Consider the following 17344-nt stretch of genomic DNA (forward strand, 5'->3'; position numbering starts at 1 on the left):
GTGTGTGTGTTTGTGTGGCAGATTTGTGCATGTACTGTATATATGATCAATAACTGTTTTTACATGAATATATGATTGTTTATATTTTATGTCATATTGTTGTCATGTGCATAATCACCCGGCATCATTCCTGTTCAATACATCCTCTGAACTTTTCTGAAATGGCAAGTCATAAATCTTTCCACCCTGCTCAGTTTGTCTCCCCTCCCTTTGCTGCATGGTGATGCAGTAAGGCACCACTTTCTGTTTGTATCATTCTGCACCTTTATGCTGTGGTACTGAAGTTTTGCAACTGTGCTGTCCTTTAGAGTATTCACCCCTTACTGCTGGACATAAAGTCATTTATTTACCCATGGTACACTTTAAGTGAGGATAGTGTAAACATGTTTATCACAGCTATTTTTTTTTATCTGTACCCGTGTGTATGTTTATGAAAAAGCAGCATATGGATTTGGCCTCTGGACAGCAGCAGTATTTACTCTATGGTTTTATTGCATGCTTGTGCACAGTATTTCACAACTTATGGTGTTATGTTTTTTTCTGCTGTAATAGATTGTGTATGATGATAATGGGAGAAGATAAATACAATAAAATACAACACTAACAAATGCCAGGCATGAAAGCATAATATTGCAGTCCAGTATATTATCACACATGGTCACTCTCCCCAGTATTTCAGATACCCAGAATGAGAAATGTTTATCTGTTGTCCTCATCCTCAGACAAATATCGATCTCCTCACTAGCTACACCTGAGTAGAGAAAACACACAGGCCTGTGTTGCTAGATATTAGTACTAGTGCTGCTAGATTGTTCCGTAACATTACACTGTATAATGTCTCTTCAGAAAACAAGTTTCTAAAGCTCCACATTTTTATATGTGCATACAAAATTAAATTGAAAAAGTCTAAGATGTACTAAGGATCAGAAAGCCAGCAGCATCTCGAGAGATGTGTCACAATTTGAGGGGATAATGGATGGCAGTACTGAGTACCAGTGGCAGCTAAGTAATCCTGCAGAGCCATACACCTTTAAGGCCCTCTGCAGTAGTGGGGTTTCTTTAAATAGTGAGGCTTAACCTGCCATGGTGGTTAGATGACAAGGTTGGGCATCGGATAAATACATCAGTCTTTTTTTTTATAAAGCAAGAGAAACATCCAAGTACAGTGTGAGGAAGAAGTAGCCTAGATCAACCTTACTCTGCTTCAATATGTCAGACCAGATGTTTGTTCAGGGCTGTTGATCTTTGTCAGTGTATTTGACAACAGATGTGTAGATTTAGCTCAATACTGCAAGATGTTGTGTATAGATAGATGTATAGGATTTTGTTTTATTTTGTTGTAAAATAAATGAAATAGCCCAAATCTTCTTGTCTTAGCCCAGTCACATATATAGTAGACGACAACAAATAGAAACAGAGTCATGGCATAATATTTCAGTCATGTCAACACCAGCACCGCTAGCCACTTATCTGTTTCCGATTCTATCCTGTGACAGTAACATGCGTTTATGCTCTAGTTAAAGAAATGAATGGCCCCATGTAACTGAAATCAATAAAGCCTGGTAAGCTGGCTAAGGGAGAGTGCTGAGCCCTACACTTTGTGTAAAAGAATATGTGGTTCTTTACCTGGCTGAAGTGCTACCATGTTTTATTTATTTTTATTTTATTATTTGTTTTTACAGTTGACTGAGGCATTCATTGTAATCTAAACCTGATGTGGTTTTGTTTAGAAGTATAGAAACACAGACATGCAGGGATGTGATCAGGAGTATGGACTTCATACTAATTCAGTTTTTTCCCTTGGTGTTGTTTTCTCTCCATCTTCCCTCTTTTCAATCCCTGCAGCCACAACCTGAGAACTGCATCGTTTCGGCACCCTGTGACCGGACAGATATCCCCTGAAAACACAGAATACACACTACAAGACAGGTGAGTGGTTTTTTTTTCTTCCCTGGGAATGATGCATATACTGCATGCTTAAATGTACAGATTCAGTTAATTCAAGGTTATGCGTTTGGATTCTACAAATAGACTGGAGAATAGTTGGTATGTTTTAACTAAAAAAGTGTTTCAGTTAAGTGTTCATCTGGAAAATGAGCTGCGGTCATAGTCAGAATACTAAAGGATGGGCAACGTTATAATTTTCATCAAATTGATGTATTGTAAAAATATTGCCTTAATAGGATTTATGGTAATGGCATGGCTGACACTCACATATACTTTTGTGTAAATATCACATCTGGTGTCATGAATCTGCCTCATCACTCAGCCAAGTTTTTCTTTTCTTTTTTCTAGTCCATTTAAGCCATTATTCTCAGTGAAGTTGAAGTCATAAAAAGGGAAATCTGACTGTGTGCCTCTGACTTTGATACTGGAATTGACAGAATATCCCCAAGATATTTCTTAAGAAGAATCAACAGTGCCTTGTTTTCATTCACTACAGTATAACTTGTCATTGCTTTGCAGTTGGATTTATTGTCATTTGGATTTGTTGTCATTTTATGTCATTGTATGAATCTCATCCTGCAAAGCCATCAAAGCTGTACGGCAGGTTTACAGCACAATATAAGGCAGCAGGTGTCTGATCGTATTTAAGCTGGCCAATGTAAGATGATCATGCATGGGGCTGATTCCACTTAAGGCAGAAGCAGGTTTAGATTCAAAGTATGTGACCTCCACATTCCCACTAATTAAAAGATGGTCTGTTTAAGCAATGCAAAACTGATTGTGATTCATCTGCATCCTCCACTGTCATTCATTCCCTTAAACTCTTCATTATCCCTCATTCAGTTTTGTTGAGCCATGGATTTGTATACCATCAAGGGGCTTTAAAGTTACGGTTGCCTTAGTTGCTGCAACAGAATGATGCTTTTACTTTGAAATGCCAGTCATAATCTCTTAAAGCTACGGTAAGAATAGTATCAATTTTATGCCCCTTTCACAACAACATGGCATGTCATGAAATGGACAGGACAAGGTAATGAAAGATAGTCTCAGCATACATTATACTGTACAGTAGGCATAATAAAATTCTGTATAAAAAATGTTATTATTAAAGGAACACACAAGATGTTTCATACATACTGTACGTCCCACTGTCCGTACGCACTCTTGAAACCACAGCAATCACCTGTTTTGGCAACTACTGTAAGAGAATAGTTAAGCTTTCAGCATACAGATTGAAAGAAATCCTGCTTTGATGTCGTGAATGCCACAATTTTACAGTTTTTGGACTGAGCATATATCCACCTTAACTCATCCAACACAAAAAACACATCCAATGAATGTAAAATAATTCATGTGTGACATGTTTTTTTTTTTATCAATGTAAGATCTTAGTTACTTTCGGTGTTCATCAGAAAAATGTATGACTGAGAAAGATCAGTTGAAACTTGAGGAATGATGCCACATCAGTGCATGTGAACATTCAAAGTAGTCTGTTAAACACTAGTCTATATCCTTGACGTTCCACTTCCGGAATTGCTCTGTTGCTGACGGAAATTCCGCCGGATATCCGTTGCCTTGGGCTTTCTTTTTTGTTGCCATTTTAAACTCCGGTCAATTTATGAGGACTACGGTTAACCTTTTCTCAGATCTTTGCAGGGTAAATCGAGAGAGCCAGCTAGACTATCTGTCCAATCTGAGTTTTCTGTTGCACGACTAAAACAACCTTTGAACGTACACGTTCCACCAAAACAAGTTCCTTCCCAAGGCTATTTTGCAGTGGCGCTGTTGCTCCGTACGGCGCTTAGCGCCGCCCAAGACGATTGTGATTGGTTTAAAGAAATGCCAATAAACCAGAGCACATTTTTCTCCCATCCCGGAATGCTGTGTGGACTTGCCAGACCCTCCTCCGCAGCGCTGTGGATGAAGGTCTGGCAATGTGAGACTAGTCAAACACTAGCTCTAAATACTGGTTACATACACTACAGTATTTCACAAGGTATGTTATCCGTTTTACCATAAATCTTCAAGCAGCTTTAAGTAATAGAATTATTTTTCTAGTTTTAGCTCAGTGTTAAACTAAGACTATGAGAAGAGATGAGAAAAAGGCAGCTTTAGTGCAGATGTAGGTCAATTCAGCAACATTGTAAGATACAAAGTGTGAATTTCAATTAACTATTTTAACTCCAGCATCTACTCCAAACCACTCTGTGTTGCAGTATACACACACACACACACACACACACACACACACACCTTCTTTTCATAATGCTGTTGTAGAGTTTAGTGGAGAGCATGACAGCTGGGGTGCAGTCTTGGTATCGAATGTGTGCAACACAGGCATGACCTTACTGTGGCTGCAAAATGTTGCTTCTGTTCACTGTCATGGTGATGTTATGGGCTTCAATCTGCATATAATGATATCTGAAAAGGAAATTGGTTTCTTCCTTGAATCATTGACTGCCTTCCAAGTAAGGAGAACCTCCGTGTGTTCCCTGGAGACCTGTATCGGATTGAGGACAGAACAGGAAAAAGAGCTTTAGGAGGCCCTTCCCCATGGAGGGGTCGATCAGCCAATGCTTAGCCTGCCTTTGTTATAGATTATCACACTATGATCAATTCGTCAACTCTCCCTGTGGGCACCCACTGCCTGCAAGGATTAGAAAAAGTCAAATATTGCCCTCATTTCCATCATACAGTAGCAAGAGAAGCAGGGAGATGGAGCTTAGTGTCTTCCCCCGTTCTACACTACGTGATGTGAAATATCGCTCCTCTCCACCACATGCCATAACAAATCTCCTGGGGAACTGTTCAAATGACAGTGGTGGTAAACAGTATGAAAGCTTCACATAAAACAGCAGAGTCCCCTTGATACGACAGAAACATCCTGTAAAAATGCTGGCTGAAGTCCAGACTGTGAGTGCAGATACTGGATGTTTTGTTCCACTGTGGTCTCTCTTGTTCCACTGTGGTCTCTCTTGTTCTACTACCGTTTTTTTTTTTTTTTCTTTTTTTTTTTTTTGCTTTAGCACACACATCTCTTGCTTATCTTTTCCCGCCCTTAGCTTCAGTGTAGTGCAGCAACACGAAGCAGGAAAAAACAACAGGGTTAGGGCTGCTTTTAACCTCTTTGCGGAACAATGCAGGGCGCTAGTGGCAGTGTTGTCAGAGAGACAGTTCACACATTTCTTCCTATTCTAAGTTCACTCCTGAAGTCAGGAAGACTAGTACTGGACAGTTGCATGTCAATTATACTGGTTGACTGGCTGACCTTATACCTTCTTAAGAAGTGATAGACATTTTTTTCTAGGAATGTGAGAGGGAATATGAACAATACTATTTAAATAAACACTTGAAGTGAGTGTAACAATCATTTTTAATATAATAGTTGGTGCTGGACCTGGTGGTTCCAGCATCACAGAAATAATAATAAATAATAATAATAATAATAATAATAATAATAATAATAATAATAATAATAACAATGGTTGGAACAGATCAGAGATCTCCTTATGGATCATCTCACAAAGACAAAGGCAATTTTTAAAACAAAAGTTAAGGTTGCTTTGTGGGGAGTGTTGATGTTTCCCTTTTAAGGGAGCGAGTTGAAACCATGGTGGAGTTGCAACGGGATCTAGTAGGTTTATATGATTATTTATATGTAATTTGTTTGTATTGTGTTATTACAGTAATATTCCTTTGAGTTGTTGTGCTTTTAAATTCGTAACAAAAATATAATCAAATCAAACATAACCATAACCTAGGATGATTCTAAGGGCATGACAATAACTTCCTTTTAATCCAGTGGTCTGCACAGTTTTCCAATATAAACCCAACAGAGAACTTTTAAAATGTGATGTGACAGGAGGTCTGCAGGATTTGTGGATGAAATATCTGCTGGAACTGGATGTTATTACCTTATCAGCACAGACGTGTGTGCGTGCGCGTGCATGTATGTATGGTTTAACCAAAGGCTTTGGTTCTTTTTTTGTTTGTTTTGACTTGTTATCTGGGTCGGTGTATGATGTGTGCCCCGAGGTGTGTGTCAGACCAAGTGTCACTGGAGTGTTTGGCACACAAAGCTTCCACTGTTAACACATCCACCGCAGAGCCATTGGCTGTGAGAGGTTGCGTGGCGGTGTCAGGAAATAGACATATCCTTTATATGTGAAAGCTCAGCACAGGGCTGTGTCCCTGCATATCTGTAGTTTGTCGGAGGAATTAAGCGGGAATATCACTAATCAGTGGTTCTCATCTTGTCTGTATTACTGATTTGCTGCTATGCTGCCTTTTCAACTGTAGGATAGAAGTCCGTATGTCCAAGTCAGCGGCCAATCAGAGATCCCCGAGCATGGTCACAAAGTCCTCCAGGGCTGTGACATCAGCAGCAGTGGATGCCACCTCAGGGTCAAAGGTGAGTATCAGTGTTTGTCTTTATTGAGAGCCCAACGTTTATGTCAGGTATGTTTCACTTGTGTTTGTCAGTTTTAATGTAAACTTTAAAAATGTAACAATCTTTACAGAGAAAATGAATCCTAAAACAAAATCAAAATGTTTTTTTTTTTCAGGTTTTCTTATTTGACATTTATCGTAATTGACCAAGCATTTCTTTTTGGGGTACTGAATTTCTTTAGAAGCTCTCTTGATGTTTAATCAACTCTAGAAGACATAATCTCACTCGGATTAACCGCAACAAAGAGCAATAATTTAGTCATTTTTTTAAGCATAATAAAACTTATTACACATCCTCAGGGACTGGACAGGGGTGCGGTGTACAGTATGCATCTTTGTGATAGACTTGCTGTTATTTCCACAGTGATCACATGTTTTGTCACTGAATATGAGACACACCACCGAAGCGCATGGCTGTAATTAAATCACAGAGAAATCTGAAATAGCTAATGCTACTCCTGGAAGCCACTGTTTCAATGCAACTTAACGTGAGAGACATCTATTGCTCTGAGGGACATGAATGCGTGAATACTTGAAAAAATGTTTTTTTCAAATAATTGTGATTTTAGACTACATTGTTGTAGAGCTGAAATGATCAATTAGTCGATCTAAAATAAATTCTGATAATTGCTGGTTCCAGACCCTCATGTGTGAACCCTTTTTTGCTTTTCTTTGTCTAATATATCAGTACACTAAATATCTTTGGGTTGTGAACTGTGATCTGACAAAACAGACAATATTGAAGACGTTACGTTGGGCTCTTGGAGCTTCTGAAGGACATTCTTAACTAATTTCAGACATGTTATAGACCAAATTATAGAGAAAATAACCAGCAGATCAACAGATAACATTGTCTGTGTGATTATTGTTTTGTGTGACTGACTTACCTTACCTTTTGGTCGCTCTGGTGTTTTTCATTTTGTCTCATTAAAACGTGTCACATTTATGAGGAATTGGGTATGCATATTTGTCCCCTCAACATTTGTGTCTTCTTTTAGCCAGCTGCTCAACCCAACAATACCAGGTATTTCTGTAGAAAAGCATCCAAGAAAAAGTACAATTTAATTGTGTCAGAGAAAACGTAGTCTAAAATGACCTTTCATGGATGCACGCATCCACAAGGATAGCCAGTTGGTATTTCCTCTTTTCATTATGGGTGTTAGAAGAAGGAAGTTCCTGGAAAGAAGGCCAGTTAACTCCATTTTGCAGTTGTATTATCTGCACTGTGGAGGGCGATGCCATGGTATACACCTTTGTTTACTACATATTTTATTTCATGTTACTGTTTTGTTTTGTTGTTTTCATAACATGAAAAACATGCTAATGTGCCTTTTGTTTTATAAAATCCAGGAAGTTTTTATTGTTCTAATATAACAATATTTATTTTGCTTTATAATATTTGTTTGCGTTTGTCTTGTGTTGGACCCCAGGAAGAATAGTCTTCACTACGGTGATGATTAATCCTTAATAAACTTTTTGTCATGGCCCCCTTCAGAAGCCAAAACAAATTCATGACCCCCTTTCCTCATGTAAACCGATTAAATGTTATCAATCTTTAACAATATTGGTGAAACTACTGTCAATTTAATCAATTCATTTAATTGAAACCAGATTCATTCAACTTTAATTTTGCTCCAACAAGCCACCACATAATCAAGTCTTTTGGTTTTTCTTTGCTTTCTGCAGGGCTCCAGAGGTGTGGGGAAAGTGCACAGTTTTGGCAAGAGGGATCATGCTATTAAAAGAAACCTCAACATCCCAGTGGTGGTGAGAGGCTGGCTCTATAAACAGGTGAGCTGGGTTCCTCTGCTCTTATTTTTAGTCTTAAAGAAAGACCCCACCTGTCACGTATAGGAGCACATTTTAAAGGGTTTTGTGTAGAATCTGATGTTCTGTGAACTGTACCATTTACAAAATTAATCCTCACAATACCCTTTCAAAACCCTTCTAATCTGGATTTGAGTGTTTTATGATCATCATCTTAAGCAGCATGACAAACAAAGACAAACAATTCCCTGACCAAACCCAGAGTTAGAGACATGCAGTGCTTAGTCAAATGTAGAGGCTGCATCTTTGTGCCAAATGCTGCAAGAAAAAACTGAACTTAAATTAAATTATTGTTCTAATAATATGCATAAAGTCCCCCCCTCCCCTCACGAGTGCTGTATTCCCGAACTACACTTTCTCATTAAAAAGTTCCTGCAAGGAGGATTTCTTAATACACTGTGTTGCGTTTCCCCCTTCACCTCCAGGACAGCTCTGGAATGCGGCTGTGGAAAAGGAAGTGGTTTGTTTTGTCAGACTACTGCTTGTTTTACTACAAAGGTGAGTCTATTAAAAGTGCACTTGGCCATGGTTTAACAGACAAAACTTGAAATGGTCATACAAATATACAAATCTTCAGCGAGCTCCTATGAGGGATATTCATTTCTTGAATAATTATTGCTATCTCTTACTCTCCCCGGCTTTCTCTTCCTCCAACTTTTCCATCCTTATTAACTTGAGTGTTTTATTATGGGATGTAATCTGTGCTTGTTTTTCCAGAGCATCTACTTCCTGTCTTCCATTAATCATACTGAATAATAGATAAGCCACATGCCTGCTTGTGCCACATGGCCTCGACCAGACAAGAGTCTACCATGAATAATGTCTTGCTAATTTTCCTGCTGTTCATTAAATCTGCAGTCAGTCATACTCTGTGTTGTTTGTTCCTTCTTTACAGACAGCAGAGAGGAGACGGTGCTCGGGAGCATCCCTCTGCCCAGTTATGTCATTGCACCAGTTGAGCCTGATGATCACATAAACCGCAAATACGCTTTCAAGGTAACACTGAAGTGGTATTGAATCAGATTTATGAAAGAAATTATAATGCCAGAAAAACATGTTTACTACATACAGTTTATACATACAGAATATTCATTGCTACATCACTATTTGGAAGCAGTCCTCACATACTCATTTCCCTGGTGTGGTCTCTGTAACACAGGAAGGATGGTTGGGTACTCCCTGCATACTGGATGGCATTTTAAATTTTTGTGTGAATGCTGATTCAGCAGTATTCACAGAATCAGATAACAACTGATTCTTCTGTACAATTTTCGGTCGCCTACTACTTCTGCGTACTTTCATCTACAAAAACCATTCAAATATCAAAATGTTCAGCTCTTTAAGGACATTTGTGCTTTTATTCAACTTTTTTCCCACCATTTATAGTTTTTCAAATATTAAGCTTTTTTACACTTAGTACTGCTGCCAATAGACAACCAGCATACATACATATGACTTTTTTTTATCACCTATTTGTCATTGTTTTCAACATACTATGCTATTGCTGTTTTCAACTTAAAGTCTTCGGTGGTACGCTGGCTCGGTGGTTAGTACTTCTGCCAACAAACAGCCAGTAAGTATTAACTGCAGCAAGTAGACCCAGACCCAGGTTCGATACTGGCCTTTTTCCTGACTATTTTTTTTTTTGACATACTTTGATTTACTACACTAAGAGACTACACTAGACTATGACTTTTTTCGACATATATATGCTATGACTTTTTTTCGACATACTATACTATGACTTTATCACCTTCTTTGACATATATAGACTTTTTATCACTTCTTTTGACACACTATGACTATGACTTTTTGATATACTATACTATTATTTTTTCAACATACTACACTTTGACTTTTTAATGGATTTTTCTCGACACACTATACTATGACTTTTTTATCACTTTTTTTATCACATTTTTCGACATGCTATGCTATTGCTGTTTTCAACGTAAATTCTTTCCCAACAGGCATCCAGCCAGTATTCGCTGCAGCAAGTAGAGCCAGATCTAGGTTTGATACCCCGTCAGGGCTGGCACTTTTCGAAATACTACACTTTGACTTTTTAATGGCTTTTTTCAACATACTATACTATGGCTTTGTTATCACTTTTTTCGACATATATATGACTTTTTTTCGACTTACTATACTTTGACTTTTTTATCACTTTTTTTAATCACTTTTTTGGACATCCTATGCTATTACTATTTTTGACTTAAATTCTTTGGTGGCACCTGGCTCAGTGGTTAGTACTACTGCCAACAGGCAAACAACAAGTAGGCACTGCAGCAATTTAACCCTGCAGACCCAGTGTTACCCACTCTGACACACTACATTTTTATTTTTTAATGACATTTTTCTATATACTATACTATGACTTTTGTATCACTTTTTTGACATACTATACTATGACTTTTTTCAATATGCTATATTAAGACTTTTTTAAAGATTTTTTTGTGCATTTCCGCCTTTAAAGTGCCCATATTATGAAAAAATCACTTTTTCTGGGATTTGGGGTGTTATGTTGTGTCTCTGGTGCTTCCACACACATACAAACTTTGAAAAAAATCCACCCATGCTGTTTAGAGTGAGATACAGTTTCTGAATGTGTCCTGCCTTCAGTCTCTGGGTGAGCTGTTCAAAATCGGCACGGCTTGTGACGTCACAAGCCGAAACGAGCAGGCTAACCGCAACCATTAGCTCGTAGCGTTAGCATGCTAACGCTATGGCTAACGCTAGCATGCTAACGCTAGCATGCTACCTCGTTCTCAATAGCAAAGCACTGCTACAACACACACAAGTTCACCATAATCTACAAAAGAACTACTTACATGTGCGCCCTCATTTAGAAGTCTCCCAGCTAATCCTGCCTTGTAACTGACCGAAGTTGTAGAAACAGCCTTTCTTTTACTGTCTATGGAGCTAGCTAGCTGACATGATCTACATCTGAGCTACTGGGCATGTGCAGTGCAATCAAAGATAGTACAGAAGAAGAAGAAGAAAAGAGGTCTCACTCTGTAGCTAAAACAGAGACCAGCTGAAAAGAGGATCTGCAGCAGTGAGAGAGAGCATTGCAGTACAACACAAATATGGTGTTTTTTGAAAATTAAACCATGTAAACCTATTCTGGTACAACCTTAAAATACAATTATGAACCTGAAAATGAGCATAATATGGCTGCTTTAATCATTAGGACAGCTTAGATAATAATATAATAGGGGTAAAACGTGCTAGCCTGGTTGATACCAGACCCTTCTCAGTTGTAACTGAAAGCGGGTCTGGGCAAGCTTCATTCACAGCCCATTTCCAAAGGGGCGTCACCAACGGACACCGCTCAAATGCCTCTGGGCGCAATTGGATAGTCAAGATTCCCGGCAAACTAAGATAAACAGTTAGACTACAAACCGACAGCTTTTTTTTTTTTAGCTTGTTTGTAAAAATTTGCTATTTGCAGAGTAGAGCTGTGTTTGCATAAAACAGCACGGTGGACAAGAGTGGACTGGGCAGACAGAGCAGATTGAAATATTGCTCTCTACATGTTTATGCCTGTAGACAGGTGAGTGCACTGATAAGTATTGGCTTTTTACTCACGAAGGTTATATTGTAGCCTACTTACAGTAACGAGACTAGCGTTAGTTAATCTGCCCCAGCGGCCATTGGTAATCCTCTTTGTATCGTTCCCAGTCAGAGATATGAGTCAATCAAACTACCATAAATAACAGGTCGCGCAACTGTGAACGTTGTAATTGGGCATGCGGATGAGAGAGTGCTTCAGCATTTCAACCATGATTTCAACACACCAATAACTCTCTTGCACCAAAGATGTTCACAAGTCATTTTTTGGAAGTCCAAGTCAAGTCTCAAGTCCTTGAGGGGCAAGTTCAAGTCAAGTCTCAAGTCTTTTGCCACAAGTCCAAGTCAAGTCTCAAGTCTCTGGCCATCTGATCTGTCCCTAACACTGTATTGTTAATCTTATGAATTTAAAGCATGTCCTGTAGCTACGATCCATACAGTACAGTATCAAAATCAGTTGTTGAATAACTTTATGGGGTCTACTTAACACATCCCTCTAGCCCTCGGACCTGGTGAAATATTAACCTAAGTCTGTCACATCATATGGATACAACTATAAATATACAATTTGCCAGTTCCCAGCATTAGCACAACACTTTGTGATGGTTAGCTTGTTACCTGTGACGATATATGCTAAATTTAACATCTCTTTCACTCAAAAATGTGAAATGTTGAAGTGGAAATTAAGAGAATAGTGGCAGCGCCACACCAATTACAGAACAATATGCATCTCAGTCTCAGTCCAAATTACGCACAATAAGCAGCTTGAACTCACTGATGTAGTGCCATTTATTTTCTAAGTGTTAGTACGCTCAGTGAAACTGAGTCCAGCGCTAGGGAGATCCGACTCAGAGGAGGAGAGGTTAGTGAGGCCAGTGTCTCCACGGCATGTGACAGTGCGCACAGATCCGATGCGCCACCCATGGGTGAAATAATGAAATAGTAAATAGAACTACAGTAACAGAAATATGTGCAGAATTAAGACAGTCAAGACGGCCCAGTGTTTGGTGGACCGAGTACACCTTGTTCACTTAATAGTCTACAAATCATCCACGGGATCAATTACGTATCACGAGTTTGCCCACCCGACACAGCGTTTGTTCCTGGGGAGATGGATCCGTGCGTCCCGCCTCCTGTGCACCATGGATGTCTGAGCCTCAGCAACTACTGACTATAAAGATACAATTTTCCTGTTCCCAGCATTAGCACAACACTTTGCGATGATTAGCTTGTTACCTGTGACGATATATGCTAAATGTAACGTATCTTTCACATTAGCAAGTGACTGACCTATTTGGGTGCGTTTTGAGATGCCTGATGAAGTTCAACGTTGTTGATCCGACATTATTTATCTTGGTGCCACACACCTTGCATTTAGCTGTTCGCTTACTGCCACTGTTTACAAAGTTATTAAAAGCAAAACTAATGACAAAAGGCACAACTCCGGGAGGACTTGGTGTCGCCATCGTCAATACATTTTTTGATACGTGAGTGCACGCACATAAGGCATAGCGCATGCATTACGTTGCACATTATGGCAAAGGGCAGGGGACTTGCAGCTCGTCATATATTTTCCCAAAGTAAATCTGCCAATAAAAGAAAATAGAAATACATGAATACATTTAGATTTAAAAAGCAATAATTCCATGAAAACAGGTTGTTGACGAGTCTCGAAGCTCGAGTCCGAATCAAGTCTGAAGTCTTTTGGGTCCAGTCCGGGTCAAGTCTGAAGTCAGCTGTTTGTGCGACTTAAGTGCCACTCGAGTCCGAGTCTCAGACTCGAGTCCCCATCTCTGTCTTGCACACCTCCACCTTTAATTATTGGGACAGCTTAGATAGGGGTAAAACATGCAGGAAATTGCAGGAAATACTATAACTTTATCACTTTTTTCAACGTGCTATACTATGACTTTCTATCACTTTTTTGATGTACTATAGTATGACTTTTTTCGATATACTAAACTATGACTTTTTTATCACTTTTTTCGACATACTATGCTATTGCTGTTTTCAACTTGAAATAGTTGGTGGCACACTGGCGCAGTGGTTAGTACTACTGCCAACAAGCAACCAGCAAGTTGTCTCTGCAGCAAGTTATTTATGCAGACCCAGATTCAATACCCAGTCCGGTCTGGCCATTTTTCATGACGTTTTTTTCTACATACAGTAATTTGATTTTTTTAATGACTTTTTTTGATATACTATAACTTTTGTATAACTTTTTTTGACATACTATACTATGACGTTTTATCAATATGCTAAACTGTGACTGTTTTATCACTTTTTTCGACATGCTATACTATGACTTTTTTTCGATATACTAAACTATGACTTTTTTTATCACTTTTTTCGACAGACTATACTTTGACTTTTTATCACTAATTTTAACATAGTATTTTATGACTTTTTTGACATACTATACTATGACTTTTTTTTATCAATATGCTTAAACTATGACTTTTTATCACTTTTTTTACATACTATACTATGACTTCTTATCAATATGCTAAACTTTTTTCAACATCCTATGCTATCACTGTTTTCAACTTGAAATCTTTGGTGGAAAACTGGTGCAGTGGTTAGAACTACTGCCAACAAGCAGCCAGGAAATATTCACTGCAGCAAGTTATCTATGCAGACCCAAGTACAATACCCAGTCCAGACTTTTTTCGACATACTATACTAGTTTGGCTTATTTTGTTAAATTAACAAAAAATGTTTTGTAGAAAAGCAATTTTTTTAAAGTAAGGTAGGGAAAAAGTATTGTTTTGTTATTGGTTCCGAAGCAGGTACTGGTTTGCATTTCTTCTCAGAAAAGTTTAACCTGTGTTCACATTTTTGGGCAAGAAAGAGTTTGCATGCAACTCATCTTTTGATATCTATGAAGACTTCTTTATAGAGTTTGATTGTGTTAAGTCTGATGCAACTTCTGACCTTCTGGTCACTGATCTTTTTTTTTTTTTTTTTTTTTACTGTAACACAAAAACAATGTAGGGTGTTACTTGACAATGGTTGGCTTCAGTACAACCCTGTATGTAGTCAGAAGTACATTTTGCACTGTGTTTTGGTAGCCCTAGCAGTGTGCTGGAGAGGCTGCAGTGCAGTCTTCAATATTGTGTGCTGACTGTGCACAGTGCAAAAGCTTTGTTCTTTCACTGAAATCTGAATGGCACATAACCCGTTTGCTATACTCTACCCAATAGAGTCAGCCCTGTATTTGGTAATAGTGTCATTTTATTTAAAAATGTGCAACATAACTTGTCCTTGCATGCAGCAAAGTCTGTGAATGGAGACAGCAAAGAGATCTATGTATTTTGGTTAAGGCAAGATTGTTAACATTATCCAGCTCCTCTTTTATGGAAACACAGCGCTAGTTGCAAAGAACAATAGTGGTGAATGTTTGATGCACCACTGCAGCTTCAGGGCATTCAGTTGCAATCCTTTCAGCTCCTTTGTACTTATGCTTTTGTTCTTGGATTCTGTGTGTATGTGTGCGTGTCTGAATGTGAGTGCATGTCTGTGTGAGTATGAATGTGTGTGCATGTGTGGTACGCGTCTCCTGCGTTTTAAAGATCATATTACATACAATAATTGTGCTGCTGGAGATATTAATTATACATTCAGCCTATTCATCGTCTCCTCCCACCACTTGCTGGAGAGTGTGTGTAAGGTTAGGTGAAATGAGCCTGGGCTCTGCTGTACCACCTTGTATTTAAGAGATCTCTTTTCCCTACAGCTCTCTCTGAGCCATCATGCATTAAAGAGCAGGTGATTTCATTACGTGTATCTGAGGTGCTTTGGAAATATTCAGTTACTGCTAAGTAAGCATGACAGCAGCTCAATAGATGTCTGGTGTTCAACAACGCAGTGTTTCTGATTGTTAGAGCTACTGACGGACTACAGTTTGTGCTGGCCTGAAATAATGAGAGATGGGGACACAAAATATTCTCAAAATTAATTTGATTAGCAGTTGAATGGAGATTATATAATAAATCAGGTTTAAGTCTTCTCTTAAGTACTTGTACTTTAGAGTATGTTTTTTAACCTTCCCTGATGCACTGACACCGTGATGATATGTCTGATTGTAAAATGTCAAAACACTTATGATGCTGTCACTGTTACTCATTCTTGCTTCTGTGACGACTGCCATAAGACCACAGCCGGAGCCACTGTTTCTTTCTTATTGAGTCAGCAACTTCCTGTTGTTTTCTGTTCTCTTATTTTTGCTCATCTCACTGTGTTTCTCTCATTCCCTGTTGGTCAATTGCCTCCCATTGTGACCCGGTGTGTGCACGAGCGGAGTGAGTACTGTTCTCTACAGGCGGTCGTCCTTAATCCCATTGGCTTCCTGTCTTGCATGAATAGGTATTTGATTTTACTTTAGCCTCATCAGTGGACCTCAGCTCATTTTGTTTCATATTATGCTAGCAGCTGATGAACGCACATTTCTAAATGTGCATCAAAATCTCATCATGTACAGACCTTATTACAGTCATCTATAGACAATGCCAGAGCACAAAGAGGTGCCATTAGTTTTAGTTAACCACTTTGCTGTGATTTATTTCAGAATAAAAACAGAAAAAAGGAAAACTATTATTATTACATATTATTACAGTTTTTCTCAATTGCTAAAACACTTAAACCCATTGGCTGAACAAAGTTCAGTTGCCTGAACTCATTTAGCTAATTGTGCAGTTTGTTGTCAATACCTTAAACCATTTTACATGGTAAAACACAATTTGCAGATCTCACTTAGACTTTTCAGCAAAACTCTAAACACATTCTCATTCTCAAAACACATTCTGCACTGTAATGCACATGTCATCCATACTGGTAAACACAAGTGGCAACAATCAAATACAAATAGAGAACACATATCATTTATTGAACACAACCACTCAAAATTGATTTCACTTGTTTCAAATGATGTGACACAACCAATATAAGCCAGTTCAGAGAGCAAACAGGTTGTTGAAGGTGGGAAGGAGAAAGTCTGAGAATGGATAGATGAAACAATGTGAGAGGACGAGGACGAGTGCGTATGCGAGGTGTCAGGGCTGGATACGGTACACAAGAGGCTTCTTCCCCCGTTGCCTCAGGAGGGACAATATTGCTTGTGATGTCGACGAAGTGCTCTGGCCTGACCCAGCCCAAAGACAAGAAGAAGCACATTGAGCATTGTAGGCTGTATACTGTACAATGAACACATTGTATGGCCCTGAACATTGTGCTTTCCATTTGTTACTGTAACAGTACTGACTGCTCAATAGATTTTTGACTGGTTGCAGGTTCATATCAACAAAGAATTACAGTATCACAGAGACAAAGGACAAGTTTGTGAGATGCAGGGTACAGTACTGTAAAACTAGGGGTACAAGGAGGAGGAAGAACAAAAAAATTGCAAAGAGCAAAGCAGAGTAGTAATTTCTAATCAATTTTGAGCTACTATGATAGAACATGTTTTCGTTCATGTAAAGACAATGACGGAAAAATATGAAATTTGTTTTGAGATTAAAAATGTACTTCTCCCTGAGAACTATATGTTTCG

At 38.6% G+C, this 17344-nt stretch overlaps 1 protein-coding gene and 1 long non-coding RNA gene across 16 annotated transcripts in view; one reads left to right on the plus strand and one right to left on the minus strand.

The window, feature by feature from the left end:
* The window catches only part of plekha7b (pleckstrin homology domain containing, family A member 7b), an 82373-nt gene that overhangs the window by 36601 nt on the left and 28428 nt on the right, over positions 1-17344 (plus strand). For 14 of the 15 annotated variants that reach the window (XM_035999551.1, XM_035999552.1, XM_035999549.1 and 11 more), the window contains 5 exons: positions 1846-1929; positions 6247-6358; positions 8083-8187; positions 8649-8721; positions 9119-9219. In XM_035999551.1, coding sequence (XP_035855444.1) covers positions 1846-1929; positions 6247-6358; positions 8083-8187; positions 8649-8721; positions 9119-9219 — 475 coding nt within the window. Of the gene's footprint in view, positions 1-1845; positions 1930-6246; positions 6359-8082; positions 8188-8648; positions 8722-9118; positions 9220-15467; positions 16162-17344 lie in introns of those variants that run through there. The other variant, XM_031324209.2, reaches the window with a different exon arrangement.
* On the minus strand, positions 1867-12035 carry LOC116067709. Its single transcript, XR_004109296.1, has 3 exons — positions 11944-12035; positions 9718-9721; positions 1867-1877 (listed from the first exon to the last, which is right to left on the minus strand). It is a non-coding gene; the product is annotated as an uncharacterized LOC116067709 (long non-coding RNA).

Source organism: Sander lucioperca, chromosome 3 (assembly GCF_008315115.2).
Source record: "Sander lucioperca isolate FBNREF2018 chromosome 3, SLUC_FBN_1.2, whole genome shotgun sequence".
Taxonomy (NCBI): domain Eukaryota; kingdom Metazoa; phylum Chordata; class Actinopteri; order Perciformes; family Percidae; genus Sander; species Sander lucioperca.